The following is an 18,063-nucleotide window of genomic DNA, read 5'->3' as shown; positions in this document are numbered from 1 at the left end:
CCGGTGGTCGTAGACTGCAAATGATATTTCATTGGAAAATTTTCGAATTAAATTATCATATCGAAAGTATTATATATTTATTTACAAAACGTTTTACGCTACGTCGTACGTTTACTTTATTAAAGTAGAGAAATGAGTACTACGTACTATCAGGGAATCTGGCGGTGTACCACCTTGTAAGGGTCAGTCGTTTGAACGTATCGTAAGCATTGAGACGGCGTGGAAACAATAACCACTTTTTCTAATTGTTATATCGACTAATTGCTTTTTATTACTATGCCGTCGTTTGTGCAGTAACTGATACTTATTTGGTTATTGTATATGAACGGGCGGTAGTCTCGTTTGAAGGAACAAGGCAATTTTTTGTGTAATGGCAGCACCGCGAAGTGCCTTAACTGTACATTTAGTACGCAAAATGCATTTACAGCAGATGCATCAAACAGGTGTACACCGCTTTAACGTACTTGATAAACTTAAACGCATAAATTACACATAATAAGTATCAACACTTTTAACACGTTCAATGCCACGGACTCACTACATTGACATGAGTCATTTTATAGTATTGAATGTGTTAACTTAAAGATACAGACATTGCCTAATTGGGTATCACCGAAAAACACTTTAATTGTATTTATACTATTTAAATATGGCTGTAAGATATAAGCATTTTAGTTGGTATGATTTTATTATATGCGTTAAATTTTGGGTTTCTGAAACCAAAAGCATAAAACACATCGTAATCCCACAATATTTAACAAAATAGAAATAACAAAATATACGGACATTATTCGTTCATCCCTTGTATATAACTGTTTATAATTATTTACGAAGAATAACGGGTGATAAAGAACTGGCCCCCTAAGTACAGTTATGTCTAAGATTACCATAAACGTCTTATATAACGGTACAGAGAGGGGTTGTCTGTGTAATTAACTCTCTGAGTTGTATGATTACCGGTCTATTTCATTGAGAATGTTATAATACTAGCCGTTGCCCGCGCCTCCGTCCACACGTTATAAAAAATAAACTTAATTAGTAGCATATATGTTCTTTCAGACTATGTTCTACATCTATGCTAAATTTCATCAAAATCCGTTGCGCAGTTAAGGAGATCTTCAAACATACATCCATCTAAAAAATTCGCATTTATAATATAATAAGAATTGTTACTTTACCTAGTAATTTTTTTGGTCTTTATCTTACGAATATTATAAATGCGAAGTTTGGATGTATGTATGGTTGTTTGTTAAATACCGCGCAGATGAATTCGCGGGCGACAGCTAGCGTTTTATAATCTCAAGTTTTTCGGATAACAGTAATACATAAATTTGGGAATGGAATCTCTGATCGCATTTTATAAGTCAACAAAGCTGTGTTAGCTTGAATGAATAAACTTATATTCCATTACAGACTAGTCATTTAAAGGTCATCGCACACTTACCTCGCTGAGAGTAGCAGTTGTATTAATGAATTAATTTTCTGCAATTTTCACCATCGGTATGGTCTAGCGTCACGCTTCGTATCCGAGCCGCGACGAGCACAGACTTAAGTCGAGATAGACATGACTTATATTGGCTTTACAATTCTACGATAACTGCAAAAATTAAATTGCTAATTGAACTCGGCAGAAATTATAAATTGTAAACGACTCCAGCATTAAATTTAAGGAAAAATGTGGAAAAACAAAATAAGCAGAGTTAAAGTAAATGGGAGAAAAGAAAAAATTTGCACACATTTTTGGAAAGTATATCTACAACTGTCATTTTAGAAACGTAAAAAAGAAGAAAAAACAGATTTTAGTCACGTAGTCGTTACTTGTTTTTTTTGTCGTTACTTGTTTTAATACTTAATTCACTAGTAATTTAAGTATGCATGCAGTCTTATGCTATAAAAAAGAGTATGAGCCAAATTATTTTTTTTTTTAATTTTTGTCTGTGAAATGATTAAAAATCATGATTATGAATTACTACGTAAAAACTAAAGGGGGTTTTGGCATGTATTACGAGTAATCACCGAAGAGAGGGAGGGGTCGAAAAAACAAAAAAAATAGGTCACGTAGGTATGTTCCCTTATTAATTCTGCTACTTCGTCTAGGCAAGTTGGTAAAAGTATCTTACCAATTTAATAATAAATTAAAGAATAAAACTTTTATTCATTTTTTATATTAGTATGCGAATCATGCAAAAAAATTGGAAGCTAAAGAGCTATTGCCTTCTTCGTTGGCTTACGAGCATGAGTTTTTATTCAATTAGAGAATCTTACTAAGAAAATTCACACGAATAAAACACATTGTTCATTAATTGACATCTAACATTTACCGTGGGTTTCTGACGCCTAAATCTGTATAAAACATTTCGTCATCCTTGTCTTTCATCTTTGACAAAACAGAGATAACAATATTTTAAACGTAATTGGTCTCAGAAACACACGATTAATCACATAATTAAGCATAAATTACTAATAGAAAAACCGCATCTTTCATTTCCTGTGTTTTCTTTACACAAAACAACATTGCATTGTATGTAATAATCACGGTACAGTATTAATATAACTTTGTTTATAATGTTTGTTGCCCTTATATGTTGAAATAAAAAAAAAACTAAACATCAGAGTCAACAACCGTAAGAATACTTCGTTGCCGTTCTCAATAACTGCTAAAGTATAGCGAAGCGTGAACGGATTAATGCCGTACTTGGCAACATGGTGAAAATTACCACAGGTCTTTTTAATCCGGTTAATCCGTTCAGAAACAGATCCGAAGCCTATAATCGATACTTAAATTTATTTAGACAATTGTTTTCATTATATTACAAAATAAATACAAATATTTGAATGTATAGATGGATTTCTGCTAAAAGGTATCTCCAGAACAGCTGAACGGATCTCCTTGAAATATGGCATCAGCTCACTTTACGTCCCCACTGAGGGTGTCGGAGACTACCCTTAATCAAAGGTGACTAGGCCATAGTCAACCGCACTGGCCAAGTGCAGTTTGGTTCACTTCACACATATCTTTAAATTTCTTCTCAGATATGTGCAAGTTGCATCATGTTTTCCTTCACCGTAAGAACTTCGGAATTAATGTACATATCGAAAAACACATTGGTACATGGCGGGATACAAACTCAGGACCTCCAGATTACAAATGAAGTGCTTAACCCACTGAGCCACCGACCACCTGGAAGGACACATAGGCTACTAATAAAGTTTTTTTCTAATTCCGCGCGGACTGAGTCCTACAGTTGATTATGGCTAGTTACCCCTAAGGGTAGGCCCAAGCCCCTCAGTGTGGATGTACAGTTGATGATGACATATCAAAGTCGCTTAGCAACAAAAATCGCCGGGTATCGAAGATTTACGTATCATAGTATACGAAGGGCCTTAGTTTCCATGTATAATTTGTCAGGATGGCGACAGTTATGTTTGCCATTTAATTAGTACTAAACTTATAAGGAGTTGTAACGCTAATTAGCTATCTTATTTTAGTAAATTAAAGGACTTACTTTGCACCTGCGTTGTTGAACTTGGGGTTAGGACGCATCTTCATGTTGGAATTTATTACAGTTACATTTATAATTAAATATCAAACATAATTAATGCAAATGCTTGTAAAATACAAATTGCATCACACCAATGTTCAATGTCGGTCAAGTTTGGGCTCTATTCAATAAAATTTGACTGTTTTTAATATATAATTATTAAGTTACTATTTGTACAAGACTCCGTCCGCGCCTACTAAAAAAAATTAAACAGCCAATGTGTTCTTCCGAATTATTTTCTACATGCTGTGTACTACATGCCAAATTTCGTCAATATCCGCTCAGCCGTTCTGCAGATACCTTCTAAAATATGCATCTATCCATCCAAACATTCGCAGTTATAATATTAGTAAAATGTAATTAATATATTTAACACGTTAGCTGCCAGAATGATTTTTTATATGACTTTTATAGTCATCATCATATCATTTGTGACACATCTATACTAATATTATAAAGCGGAAGAGTTTGTTTGTTTGTTTAAACGCGCTAATCTCAGGAACTACTGGTCCGATTTGGAAAATTCTTTTTTTTTGTTGGATAGTCCATTAATAGACGAAGGCTTTAGGCTATATAACATTACGTTGCTACCAATAGTTTTTTGTTTTTAATTCCGCGTGGACGGAAACGCGGGCGACAGCTAGTTGCACAACAACATTTGTACTCTAAGAAATCCAAATTCCATTCACTTTTAAAAACCACTCACTATTTATTTTAAGCATCTTACTTGTGGTTACAAAGTAAAAGCCCATTTTTTCATAAATTACTTCTTTTAAAACCACTCAATACAAGCATAGCATTCTCCTTAAACTTGCTTAATTAACCAAAACTACTAAATTAAAAGGCAACATTACGCCTACACCTTATTTGATGACAATCACCTCCTATAAATGTTCGTATAATGTCTCAATGAGATTATAAAAACTAAAGAGCTGCGATGTCACATGCCTTGTCTATCAAGCTGTACTTTCACACGAGGACAGAACAGTGAGGCGGGGCAGTGCACAGTACTTCTACTGATCACGCAATGCCAATACACGAGTATAAGGCCCTTCGTAAACAAGTCAACGTAATTCGTCGAAACTCGTGTGGCAAATATACACAAAAAGTTGAATCGTCGACGCGAGTCAACTGTGTTATGGCCACTTTGAAAATTGCAGCATTTTTGTCAGACGATGCGACGATGTATTTGCGGTTTGTCTGGTATTGCTGATGTTCATGGGCATCGATGAACACCTCGGTGTTCCGGCTGGTCGTTTACCCCTTCTCTTAAAAAAAAAAAGGCGAGCGACACTCTTTGTTGATGACAGATAAAAATGTCGACGGTGCGCGCTATGCTACCTCTATGACATCTAACGAATTTCAAAGATTTCAATTGTCTTGCGTATAACCGGACTTACTGTGTTCAAACACCTACTGCATTGTGTACAACTCTACCCTCGTGTGAAATACGTAATGTTTTTACTTTAGTTCAGCTGAGTATGCCATTTACCTTACATTGTATGCGTTGATACGATTACTTGTTTATACTTGAAATTTATTACACGATTATGCCCAGATGTATGTCAATAAAAGTTAACCTAGGATTCTTTACAGTTTTGGGTGTCTATGTGTTTTGGAAGTTAAATAAAATTATAGAATTAATTTAAAGTAAAGACTTACGGCTAAAGTATTATGATGTCACTTTAAAATGACTACGTTTTTTTATTTTTTTTTGGAGCATGTTAAGTTCGATAAAGACTTTAAAATAATAATCAATAACCTTTTGAATGCGATGCAGTTTACTTTACTTATCTCATGACATTAAGATTAGAATTAAAATAAGAACTTTTATATTCAACAATATCTAAATTATAAATTGAAAAATGTATAACAATAAATAGTATTATAACATTATTCTGTTAGTGTAAATTAAAAAATATTGCGTTATTTTTTATTCCATTCAATTGAAGCAAATAATTTTGCACTAACGTTGAATTCATTTTCATCATCAGCTCACTATACGTCCCCTCCGAGGGGTTCGGAGCCTAACCTTAGTTAAGGGTGATTAGGCCATAGTCAACCACGCTGGCCAAATGCGGGTTTGGTGGACTTCACACATATCTTTGAATTTCTTCTCAGATATGTGCAGGTTGCATCACGATGTTTTCCTTCACCGTAAGAACTTTGGATAAATGTACATATGTAAATCGGAAATCGAAAAACAGATTGGTACATGGCGGGATTCGAACCCAGGACCTGCACATCGCAAGTCAAGTGCTTGACACCTGAGCCACCGACGCTCTATGAATTCATTTTACCAATATTAAATAGTTTGGATGTATGGATAGATTGATGTTTGTTAGAAGGTATTTCCAAAATGGCTCAACATATCTCAATCAAATTTGGCATGTAGAGTATTCTAGAAAAACACATGGGCTACAAATTAAATTAATTCCGCGCGGACGAAGTCGCGGGCGACAGCTATATATTGTATAATAATTGCAAAGGCAAAACTACACCTATCTAATTGGAATGCATAAAACGTAGCTAAAAATGTGAACAACAACAGAGAAGGCGTTAAAACTGTTTGTCAGAAAACTATTTTTATTGCATCACATCCGTTAAAAACAAACGGTTAACTATAAAAGTCATATAAATATTTTGAAATAACAGATGCCATACTTCGGCCGCGCGGAATTGAAAAACTTAATCTAGTAGTTACTACATTATGCTTCTGTTACCCTGGGACAGGAAAGAATTATTCAAATCGGTTCAGTAGTTTCGGAGATTAATCAATGCAATGCTTCTCTTTCCCTTCCCACACTTTTTCTTATAAGGAAAGGATGGGAAGTGTAAGTGGACTTTCCGGATGAGAGGATGCATGGGAAGGGACAATATTTTCTATCTGTACATCCTCTCCTCCGTCGATTAAAGGTAGTCAACGCATATGCAATTCCGTATGTCTATGAGGAACGATCACTTCGCTATTTAAGCGATTTCAAGTGGCCACTCACTCGTTTGCCACCTTTTGATATAAAAAAATCTTTCCTCTTTATATTAGTAATAACTGTAGCCTGCAACTGCATTCGCGCGGGATAAAAAAGTAATTAATAGCCTATGTGTTCTTCCAGGCGATTAATGCAGTCGTTCTATACCTTCTAACATTCAAATATTCACATTTATAATATTAGTAAGATAGAAAAACTAAATTTAGGTGTAACAAGGAAAGTATTATGGATTTTTTATTATTACGAAATTTGCACACCATACATTATATGGGTACAAATCTGGACATTGTAAATAAGCACTAAATAGAGTACAAGAATATTCAAATGTGTGTATCTACAGTTACATGCTCATAGGTTACAATAGTCTAAATAATTTTTGCGGTTATATAATAAATAGTTTTCGAATACCAGGGGTGCTAAAGGTGGTCCTTTCAAACTGAATACCGGTTAACCGTTCACCCATACAATTGCTAACCACGATCGTTAATGAACTCTAATTATAAGCACGATGTTAAATACCACAGTTTAATCTTTGGCGTGAAATTACTTGAAGCCTTTTAAATACTACAGAAAAGTATCTACCGCAAAAAAAAACAAGTCTTGACTCGAACTTGTGATAAAATTATAAAGTAAAAATTCAGGAGGAAACACCTCTATTTTTATAGTAGAACTAGCTGTCGCCCGCCACTCCATCTGCGCGGAATTAAAATAAAACTTAATTAGTAGGCTATATGTTCTTTCCGCATAGTCTGACTAGATCTATGACAAATTTCTGCAAGAACGAACACCTTCCAGAACGGCTGCACGTGTGCCGTTCATTTGCCGTTCTTGAGATATAATCTAACAAACATCCAGACATTCATGCATCTAAACATTCATATTTATAATATTGCTAGCTGTTGCCCGCAACTTCGTCCACGAAGAATTAAAATAAAAATTAATTAACAGCCTATGTGTTATTCCAGACTATATTCTACATCTATGCCAAATTTCAGCAAGATCCGTGCAGCCGTTCTGGAAATACTTTCAAACAAACATATATCCATCTATCCAAACATTCGCATTTATAATATTAATAAGATTTGGCAAACAAATCACATGGTATCACTAAAATAACGAAGTGACTATTTGTTATTTAAAAGTATTAAAAATCTGATTGTAACCAAACGACATTTAGTAGAAGAATACAAATACAATCCTTAAAATAACTCACTCGTATACATAAAAACTTGAGATATTATCAGAGTCAGTCTGGATCTAGTCTTTCTCGGTAAAAAGGTTTAAACGCTCTACAAAATAATCTTCATTCAATAACCGATATTATCCAATCACAAGCACCAATCAACGGGTAGTCCCTAGTTAAATATAAGTGCTGGGACTAGGAGTAATTTACCTAGCGAAGAGTACCTGATACTTTGATGGATTGCTATCAAATGATCAGGCGAACCATCACTTTGATAGTCTCTACTCTGCCATCAAGTTTAAACTCACTGTTTACACTAATTGGTTATCAATTTCTTACCGTAGGTTTACACTGCAGTATCTTGTCTTATTAATATTATAAATGTGATTTTTTTTCGATTAATGGTTATTTGTTAGAAGGTATCTCCAGAACGTGTCAACGGGTCTTAATAACATTTGGCATACATGTAGAACATAGTTCTGAAGAATACATAGGCTACTTATTAAGTTTTTTCTTAAGTTAGCGAGGACAGAGTGCTTCACGTATCTATGTGCAGGTTGCATCACGATTCTTTCATGGTAAGAACGTCGGATACATGTACATATACAAATCGAAAAACATGGCGTTTTTACAATCTACAGGACAAGTCAAGAGCTTAAACCCTGAGCCACACTCATTTAGAATCGTACATTTATAAGTAAAACAGCAATCAGTCAGTACAGACCATCTGCGAAGCAGGTGGGCATGCCGACGCGTGCGCAACATTTATAAGCTATCACATCTGAATTCGCAATTCCTGTATATTGAATATCTAAAGAAATTCAATATAATACATGTAATTAGATTATGGAATTCTTAACGCATTTTGTTTTGTGAAATCATAACAAATTTTAATAGAAAAAGCTTTTTCCATTTTACTAGTAGAAAAGAATTCAACGCTACAGAGTGATTTTTTATTGTATTTTTATTAAAGACTCATTTCCAATATTTAATCTCGGATTTAATAGTAATTTAAGTATAGTGTTGTCATACAAAGTCGTAAGTGTCTCCTTAGTGATCACTTAGTGACCATCTATTGAGTGAAACACAGGGCTCAGTAGTTCACGAACTAAAGCTTCCACATAATTGTTTTAAACAAGTTAACAATAAGCATTTATTATTTAATAAAATAAATTGTTAAATAATTTCTGTAAACGGTAATTCTAAAATTAAAAAAATAATAATAATTAAAAGTAACGTTCCAGCATATGCCACAGCAGTTGCTTATCTCCCATCTGCCGAGTGATGTCGGTGGGGTCCGATGGTAATTAAGGTGTCTTATGGTAGCTGGGCGAAAAAATTACACACCCCAGTCCACAGTCGCATGGCCGTTTGAACACGTCAACGGCTGTCCAATGTTCGAGTGGAATTTTAGAAATTGTCACACGATTTAATATACTTAATGTTACTGCTCTAAATACATTTTAATCTCTGTATTTTTCAAGAAAACTTCGTCAACGCAGGAAAAAAAATAGCCTATAATATGCCCGCGTGAATGAGCTACCTTCCTCTCAGAGTGTCTTCAAAATCAGTCCTGCCTTCATTTTTACAAAAGAATACTACTAGATATTTTTAATTTATAAAAGGTTGAGACTATTTATAGAGGAAATAATCCAAAAATAAACTTTGAATGTTAAAAATATGTTCACACATATAAATATTCCTATTTTAAGTATTTAAAAGATAATACCAAATAACTTTATACCGAAACTTGTTTTAAAAACACTTAAGAACACCTTTGTTATCATATCTTCGTTAAAATAAATCAACATAAGAGCTACTGTAGGCGTTAAGACGCGCGTTATCTTTATAAAAACACATAAAAACGATTTAAATTAACCTTTTATACACATTTAAAAAGATATAAGGTGTATTAAAAATAAAAAAGATGGTCCTAATTGAAATGTTTTAACATTTGAAATTGATTATAATTAAATCTTCATCATCATCATCAGCTCACTATACGTCCTGAGAGGCTCGGCTACGCTATGTTACGGGTGATTAGGCCATAGTCAACCACGCTGGCCAAGTGCGGGTTGGTTGACTTCACACATATCTTTGAATCAATTAAATCTTAATCATATCTAAATAAAACATGTGTATTCCAAACTTATGAATCAAAATTATAAATAGAATTTTTTTTCATATCATAAGGTGGCAAAGGAGCGAGCGGTCACCTGAAATCGCTGAAATAGCGAAGCGACCGTTGCCCATAGACATACGCAATTGCATATGCGTTGCCTACCTTTCATCGGTCATGTTGATATTAATTGAAACAGGAAAATATTTAATCATGACGTATGTTATTTAATGCAAAGATATTTTGCTTTTATATATTTAAAAAAATCTTCGTTGGTAATTTTGAAAATTTACAATTTAATTTTATATAAATTACTTTCATTGGTTTTGTTGGATAGCACATCATGCATTTTGATATCGCAATTAGGTATATGCTAAACTGTTTGTCCCTTCGTACATAAGGTAATGTAAATATCCTGCTGATTTTAGTCGCTTAGCCACTTACGCATTACATAGAGAGTTTCCTAGGAAAGTAAAGAAATGGACAATAAGTTGATAGGTCTAAAAAAAAGTTTTAAGAAAATAAAAATTAAATCTTAAAAATGTACATTTTTTTATAATCGTTCTAAAGAAGCAGTATTCAAATTAAATACATTGCCAGCAATATTTCCTCTGAATAGAGATGTATCCGCATCCGCGAAGTTGTCTTGATCCGTTACTCGATTATTACTCGATTAGCAATAATCGCCGCACGGTCGTACGTTCACGGCAAGAATCGATTCAACTGTATCGATACAACGCCCATTACTCACCCCATAAATTACTAATCGAATCAATATAATAGGCCGCGACTAATTTTTGAATGCGCCATTTTGTACGCTCTTTACAACGAAGCTATAAAGTACTGGAAACGACATCGTATGGCAACGCCCGTGTTCGTTTATTGTCGTATATTAAAAACAGATTCGTTTCGGTGTTGAAAATAAACTATGCAATAACTTGAGCCACGATCGATTAATATCTAGTCCAATTTTAATTGATAAATACAGTTTTTTTTTACAAATTAAATAAAACATAACGGTATTTTCTTGTAAAATGGACCGATGATCTAGTCTGAATATAAAGTTAAGATAATTTATTTCAAATAAGCTCTTTACATCTATGATTTGTTCTATTAACAATATTACTTGTACTCATGGGATTCCATTCGGTGGTGTTCTATTTTTAATATTATTTTTTTTTTATTTTGGATATGAAATGTACTATATTAAAATATGATAATTAAATGAATATTTTACTTATAAAAAAAATAGAATTACAATTTTCATTTGAACAATTAAAACAAAAACTCTTCCAGTATCACAACATCTTTGTTCAATAAAGAACAATTTTTAAAAAACCTTAAATATACCTAAAAACAATTACATTAAGGTTGATATTTCGATTACAACGATGTTAATACAGGATGTTTTTATGATTTCGTATTTATTGTAAATCAATTTGTTACGAATCTTGATTTTTCTTACGATAATTGATAGATTTTATATGTGAATAGTTAAATTTTTCACACAATTAAATGCTTTTCAAATCTTCAGTTCAAATGATTTGACAAGTAATAAAATATATTACAGACATCGTTTTGACATGGTTCAGGCACACTTTCATCGACCAGTCACCAGCAATCTTGAATGTTATAAACGGGAATGTTTAGATGGATGGATGAATGTTTGTTATAAGGTATCTCCGGAACGGCTCAACATATATTAATGAATGCACAGATGTATTATAGAACATATTCTAGAAGAACATATAGGCTACTTATTAAGTATTTTTAATTCCGTGCGTATGGAGTCGCGGGCGTCAACTACTTTGAATAATAAAGATATTGCTTGCCTCATTTTTTGTTTCTTTGTTAATTACAAATTTAAAAATCGAATATTATACCCTATACAGGACAAACCATAAAATATTAATATTGTTTACACCGCGTGCAAAACCAACATACCATAGACGAGAGAATTTTGTAAATTAGCAAAGATCAAGTTTTTTGAAACTACCAGTCGCCCGCGACTCCGTCCGCGCAGAATTAAAAAAACATAATTATAAGCCTATGTTTTCTAAGTATGCCAAATTTCGTCGAGATCCGCTTAGCCGTTCTGGACACCTTCAAACATACATCCATCTAAACAATTACATTTATAATATTAATAAGAAACATTGCGCAAATAGCAAAATAGTAGGATACGGTTATTTACATCAGAGTTACCGAGTTAAAAACCCAATCATACGAAGATTAAAACTGTGTATAAATATTAAAACTTTAATGCAGAGTCGATATTTTTTTGTATTGAGAAAGCGTAAAAATCACGCTCGAGTAAATTTCAAACAGATACAACGAGTTAAGGATTACGAGCAACTTAAAAAAACAAAGACTAGAAGTTGTCTTACAACAGTTGATAAATTGTTATATCTTCTCAACCTTTGGTCAACCTGCCCCTATCCATACAGAGGTTCAGCACAGTATGTAATACTCCTCCATACATCTCTATCAGCCGTCATATCTGAATCAACCCCCTTCCTACTTATATCGTCTTTCACAAAATCCATCCATTTCATTGTCTTCCTCTACCTTTGTAGCCATAATTCAATCTATTTTTTTTCCTCTTCCTCTAATATGATCCATCGATATCCATCATTCCCCTGCATAACATGTTTGTACCACGCTAACCAGTTATTCTATCTTTTGGTGAATTTAATTAGTACCGCATTCAGAACAATGTTCTAGGAACAAACTGCATTCTAACGACAACGTATAAAGAACTAGATAATACAAACAACATTGTCCTATTAACTGTTACTCTAGAATCTGGAATATTCAATCTCGGTAGTTAAAACTTTACGTCTATACCAATAAATAGTTCAACTAATTAAATACAGTATAAAGACGAAAAAACAGATTGTGTCCTTTCAAAAAAATGGATTCTGATATTAAATGTGTAATGACGCAAAAAGTCTCCAGAAAATCCCAGTCTTTACGTTAAACTTGGCACTAGTAGTTTTCTGATTTAAAAACTCGTAGATTAGGTATCTTCAATAACATGGAGTTATATGTAGTGTGGAGTGATAGTGTACAAAAGTCAATGTATAAATGCATTTACCTCTTTCCATTCCTCCTTCTCCTCTTGGTCGCGTACACGGTGCCGAGTTGGTTCGAGTGCGGCTGCGGAGGCCGGAGCAGACCGGGGTCCACGCAGCCCTCAAGTGCGTAGCCAGCCTGCCCCCAGCCGCCGCACACTGCCAGCTTCGACTCTGTGGCTATCTTGACGGCTCGCGGCGCCAGGGGCGACGGCCGCGCTTCACCCGGCACAATACTCAAGAATAACCCATGCGCGATTCACCACTCTTACGATATACCCGGCACGAATAAATCCCATGCGATAGTTATTGTCACATCCAGTTCTTTAACATCTAATTTACAACGCACTTCTTCATCTATTTTGAACCCACACTTGTCAGCGAATGTTCCTCCAGTTTAGTCAATTTTTTTTCACTTTCTAGTTTAATAAGTTTATTATCTAATTAATTATTCACTTCTGAATCTAGATCATCTGCTTCATTCACTAAATCTGATTTAATTTCTATAATTGCTATGTTTTTTATTCATGCATTTGCTTTAATACGAGTTTTAACTTTCATTGTAATCAAAGTGAATTTTATTAAATTATAGTTTTCATAGAATTTAAGACGAGAGAACAAATTGCACAAAAGGATATGTTAAATTAGAACAAAAGAATAAACAAACATAAATAAAAATTGACTATTAATTTAGAAACTGCTCGTTGTGGCCTCGATATTGATGTTTGTTGAATAATCGTTCTATTAGTATAAATACTTCCGCCGTTTAATAACTAACCTTTGTTTTAGACAAAGATTTCTGATTAAGTAATTATTTAAAGTTGAATATTAAACAAATTGTTTTTTAAAGAAATCATTATATGCCAAATTATTGGACTGATCTTTTATCTTTTCCAAATAACTTGTTAATTTTATGAATATATCTTTTTTCTTTTGTTTAATAAGAATATCACTTTAAACCTTTGGAAGATTTCGTTGAGCGTTACTAAAATGATAATTTGGTAAATCCAATTGGAAGATTTTGTTGTTTTTTTCCAATGTTCACATATTGTCAACTGCACGTATTATTTCTTTAGATTTATTTCGCTATATTTCAGTTAAGTCTTGAGTTCACGCTCTACTAGCAACAGAGGTCACCGCGTTATCGATTACACCGTCTTCCATGCAGCCTACACCACAAACAACTGGAATACCACTGTTATTGAATATGGTTTTAGTATCTGCACTCAATTTTGCACTAACAAGTTCACTGACGTCTATTGTATCTCGCAGAACACCTGTCCAGTACAGTCGCGATCGGTTCCTGGATTTTTTATTCACGTGTCTGAATTTGAGGTTAGGGTGGTTACAAGCACGCGTGGCGCCGCCGGCGAGCGCCCGATGTGGTTTGGCGGCGCGATCACAAAGACCCCTAACGGAGATAGGCGGCGCTAACATTCGACACGCCCCCATCTCTTAACCATCCAATCGCAATTCTCCGCTGTCTTCAAAGCGCACTGGGACGTATTGAGTGACGTTCATTTTTATTTTTCAAAACAATTCCGAAGCGATTTCTTTTGCGTTTTTTTGTCGATACGTATGATTTTTTTTTGTTCGTTTCGCTTTTATTTCGAGAGTAACTTCTAAAATGTCAGTTGCAACATTGACGTAGAAAAGAAAACATCGCTTTCAATTACTAAGTATATTTTAATGGGGTTACATGGTCATTATATTACCACCATGCTTGCCGAATAGTTATCATAGTTATGAGATGCTTTAAATGTAATTGAAAGATAAAAAAGGTTCGATAAAAAATACTTTTTACTACAAAACATTGTCAACTTTAAATAACAGTTTTAGAAACAGTTTTTTTTTTATTTATTATAAGATCAAATCAACAGTTCAGTCTTTCGTCCATTCAAACTCTATATAGTAACTAGACTAAGATTGTCAAATTTAACATAACATTAGACAAAATTTTATCAATAGTAGTTTTATTAAGAGTCATGTATGTATAAAAATTCCTTTGTCCGAATCCGTCCCTCTACAATTGGAATGACGTCACAAGATGGCTGCCGCTAGAGGGCGAGTTTTCGCATTTTCCCCTCAGCCGTCGACCCAAATAGACGGGTGACTTCCCCCGCTTTTGTAAATATTTTCATTTTTTTTCGGTAACAAGGGAAAAGGGCCTACATAGTTTAGCGACGCCTTTGTGTACGTTCATGATAGGGGTTCCTTTAAGACCCTTTATAAGCTTATGGTTAGCGAACTGGTTAATTATAATTTTATAAGCGCGTTGCGGTTAGTGTACTTAGGTTTAAATTATTAATTATAGATATCGTAAAAGTGTTATAATATTTAACAACAGAATAATTCGTTTTAATAATTTTGCAATTTAAAGAAACTCATGTGATTTTAACTACTCTTTATACTTGCTACATGTAATTTTGGTCAGAAGTCAAGTCAAACTATAGTCTAGTCAAGGTGACTAGGCCTTGCTGGTCCACCACGAATTGATTGGCCCCAATAATATCTTTGATTTTTTTAAGTACCATGTTTTCTTTGTCTGACCTGGACAATTTACCCGTATTTGATTTTTACATCTTACTAATATTATAAATGCGAAAGTTTAGATGGATGGATGAATGGAATGTTTGTTAGAAGGTATCTTCAGAACGGCTGCAGATAGCTTGATGAAATTCGGCATACATGTGTAACTTAGTTTTAGAGAACACACAGGTTACTTATTAAGTTTTTATTTTCCGCGCGGACGGAGTCGCGGTCAACAGCTATACATATATATATATATATATATATATTTCAAATAACACCAATATTTGTAAAAATAAAATTTAATGTAAATTTTCCACATTCATTTTTAGGGTTCCGTACGTCATAGGAAAAAAACGTTACCCTAATAGGATCACTGTTATCCGTCCGTCTGTCTGTCAAGACTATTTTTTCTCAAAAACCCGTGAAGGTATCAAGATGGAATTTATTTTATTGTTAATATATTGTATTATTTTCAAAATACATATTAAGATTAAAATTTGAACAGTTTGATATTTAGTTCATATATTTTTTTTTTTACTATTATAACAACATTAATAAAGTTACGTCGACAATAACTATTTGAACTTAATCTGATGACCTTTTTTGTTTTAATTGACTTCACGTTACATGTTTGTTTTCTATAGCAACAAAGAAACCTTGTAATTATATTTTATTTAGTCGAGAACAATAAATAAAATTATAACAATATTTGGGCGACATTATTCCTTTGAGTATAAAAAAAATAATTAGGTAGTTATATTAGTATTTTTACAATTAATTTTTAGCCCTTAATTAGACATTTTTTGTAACAAAAAAACTGTTTTTTTTTTTTTAGTAAACTTACGTAAATTTCTCTAAACTAGTTTAGTAGATTTTTTTTAATTAGTTGTACGTCACACTGGCCACAGTCGAATTAAGGGTTAGGTATTTTTATACAATCCGCAACTCCGTCCGCGCAGAATTAAAAGAAAACTTTATAAGTAGCCTACATGTTTACCAGGTTATGTTCTACATCTATGCCAAATTTTAGTAAAATCCATGCAGCCTTTCTAAATGTACTTTCTAACAATAGACACCCATCCGTTGATCCATTCGCCTTTATAATATTAGTAAAATATTGATTACCATGTACGATAAAGCGCCTGCGGCTAGTAACACTCAACCAAAAAATATATGCATTATATACATAGGTCTATTTACTTTAAGTACCTAGATGATCAAACTGTTATAGTTATTGTTGTCATAAAAACGATTTTATGAACATTAAAACATAATTTTATATTTATTTACTATATTTCGAATAGTAAGCGAAGACAGGGTACACGACTAGTGCTACTATAAAGCTTTATGATTTATGACCGCCCCCTCCCGCCAGCAGAGACATCCCCGGCGGTAAATCACAAACGAATTGCCGAAACTCACGCATTTTACGAATGTCTACTTTGATTGTGAGGTTGGTACAAGTTAAAAGTGGCGCGCGATTGTCTCGTATCAATAGTTAGTTATAGTTAGTCTAGCACGATTTAAGACAAGCGTCTTTATATCGTCATTGTCATTTATATCTAAATTTGTATGAGATTTTTGGTGTAGGTACTTTACGCCCAAATTTAAAACAAAATTTGTGGCTAAGCTCATAGTACGCGAGTTGCAAAAGTAATCTGTAGACGTTATCTGACAATTAAATTCAAGATAATCTGTTATTTCCAGCCAGGTAACTACACTTTGCGAATACCAGAGGGTAAAGAATTTTACTTTAGTCTTTTTCACTTCTTTTTTAGGGTTCCGTATCTCGAAAGGAGAAAAATAGAACCCTTATAGGATCAATATTTTTTATTTTCAAAATTTTTAAATTAGGCACCCATGACATCGAAATAGCTCTACGTCATACGTAGACGAACCTTAAAGCAGATCTATGGTTATTATTATACAAGCGTGAGTTTGAAATACTTACCTATGTAAAAATAAAGTGTAAAAATCGCTACCTCCTATGACTTATGGCGGAAGGTCTGTAGTAAAATTTTAGGGACAAGTGACCATAAAAGTGGCATTATTTTTTGCTTTATTGTTATAATGTGGCATAAAAATTATTTCTAGTTAGCGTATGAAGTCGCATTTACTTAAAACAATTCTTTACTTCGTTATGTTTTTAAATTAATTGAACCATAACTTAGAGTAAGTAATAAAATGGGTAATTTAAAGATGGAAATTGTGCGTGAAGTGTAATTTTATTTTGTTAATTTACAATATCCTTCACGCTCTTTTAAGGTGGATAAGTTTATAATTACTGTTAACCCAGTTTTTTAAACAAAAGTTTGATTCAAACATATGTTAAGTATACCCCAAGCAGTACCAACCTGTATCAATCGACTTAGGGTCTTTCAAGAAGCGAGCTTATCTTTCTCAAAGGTTGGCAACGCATATGCAGTACCTCTGGTGTTGCAAGATCCAAGAGAGTCAATGGTCACCTCAGTGAACTCAGCGCTCGTTTGCCTTCTTCTCTATAACTCCACTTTCATTCCAAACCACCACCCTTTACTTATAATGAAAGAATGGTGAGGAGACATGAATTTGACAGAAGAGACGCATAGGGGATATATCCTTTTTCTATATGTCCCCTTCTTAG

The 18,063-nt window shown here is 33.6% G+C and overlaps 1 protein-coding gene across 1 annotated transcript in view; it reads right to left on the bottom strand.

Moving 5' to 3' along the window:
• ss (aryl hydrocarbon receptor spineless) overlaps nucleotides 1-13,167 on the bottom strand; it is a gene marked incomplete at its 5' end in the record, with an annotated part of 86,438 nt that extends 73,271 nt beyond the window's left edge. Inside the window, one exon of the mRNA XM_013310393.1 lies at nucleotides 12,932-13,167. Coding sequence (XP_013165847.1) covers nucleotides 12,932-13,167 — 236 coding nt within the window. The remainder of the gene's footprint in view (nucleotides 1-12,931) is intronic.
• Nucleotides 13,168-18,063: the final 4,896 nt, after the last annotated feature.

The sequence above is a fragment of the Papilio xuthus genome, unplaced genomic scaffold, assembly GCF_000836235.2.
Source record: "Papilio xuthus unplaced genomic scaffold, Pxut_1.1 DF827714.1, whole genome shotgun sequence".
NCBI lineage: Eukaryota > Metazoa > Arthropoda > Insecta > Lepidoptera > Papilionidae > Papilio > Papilio xuthus.
This window is presented reverse-complemented; position numbering and strand designations above follow the sequence as displayed.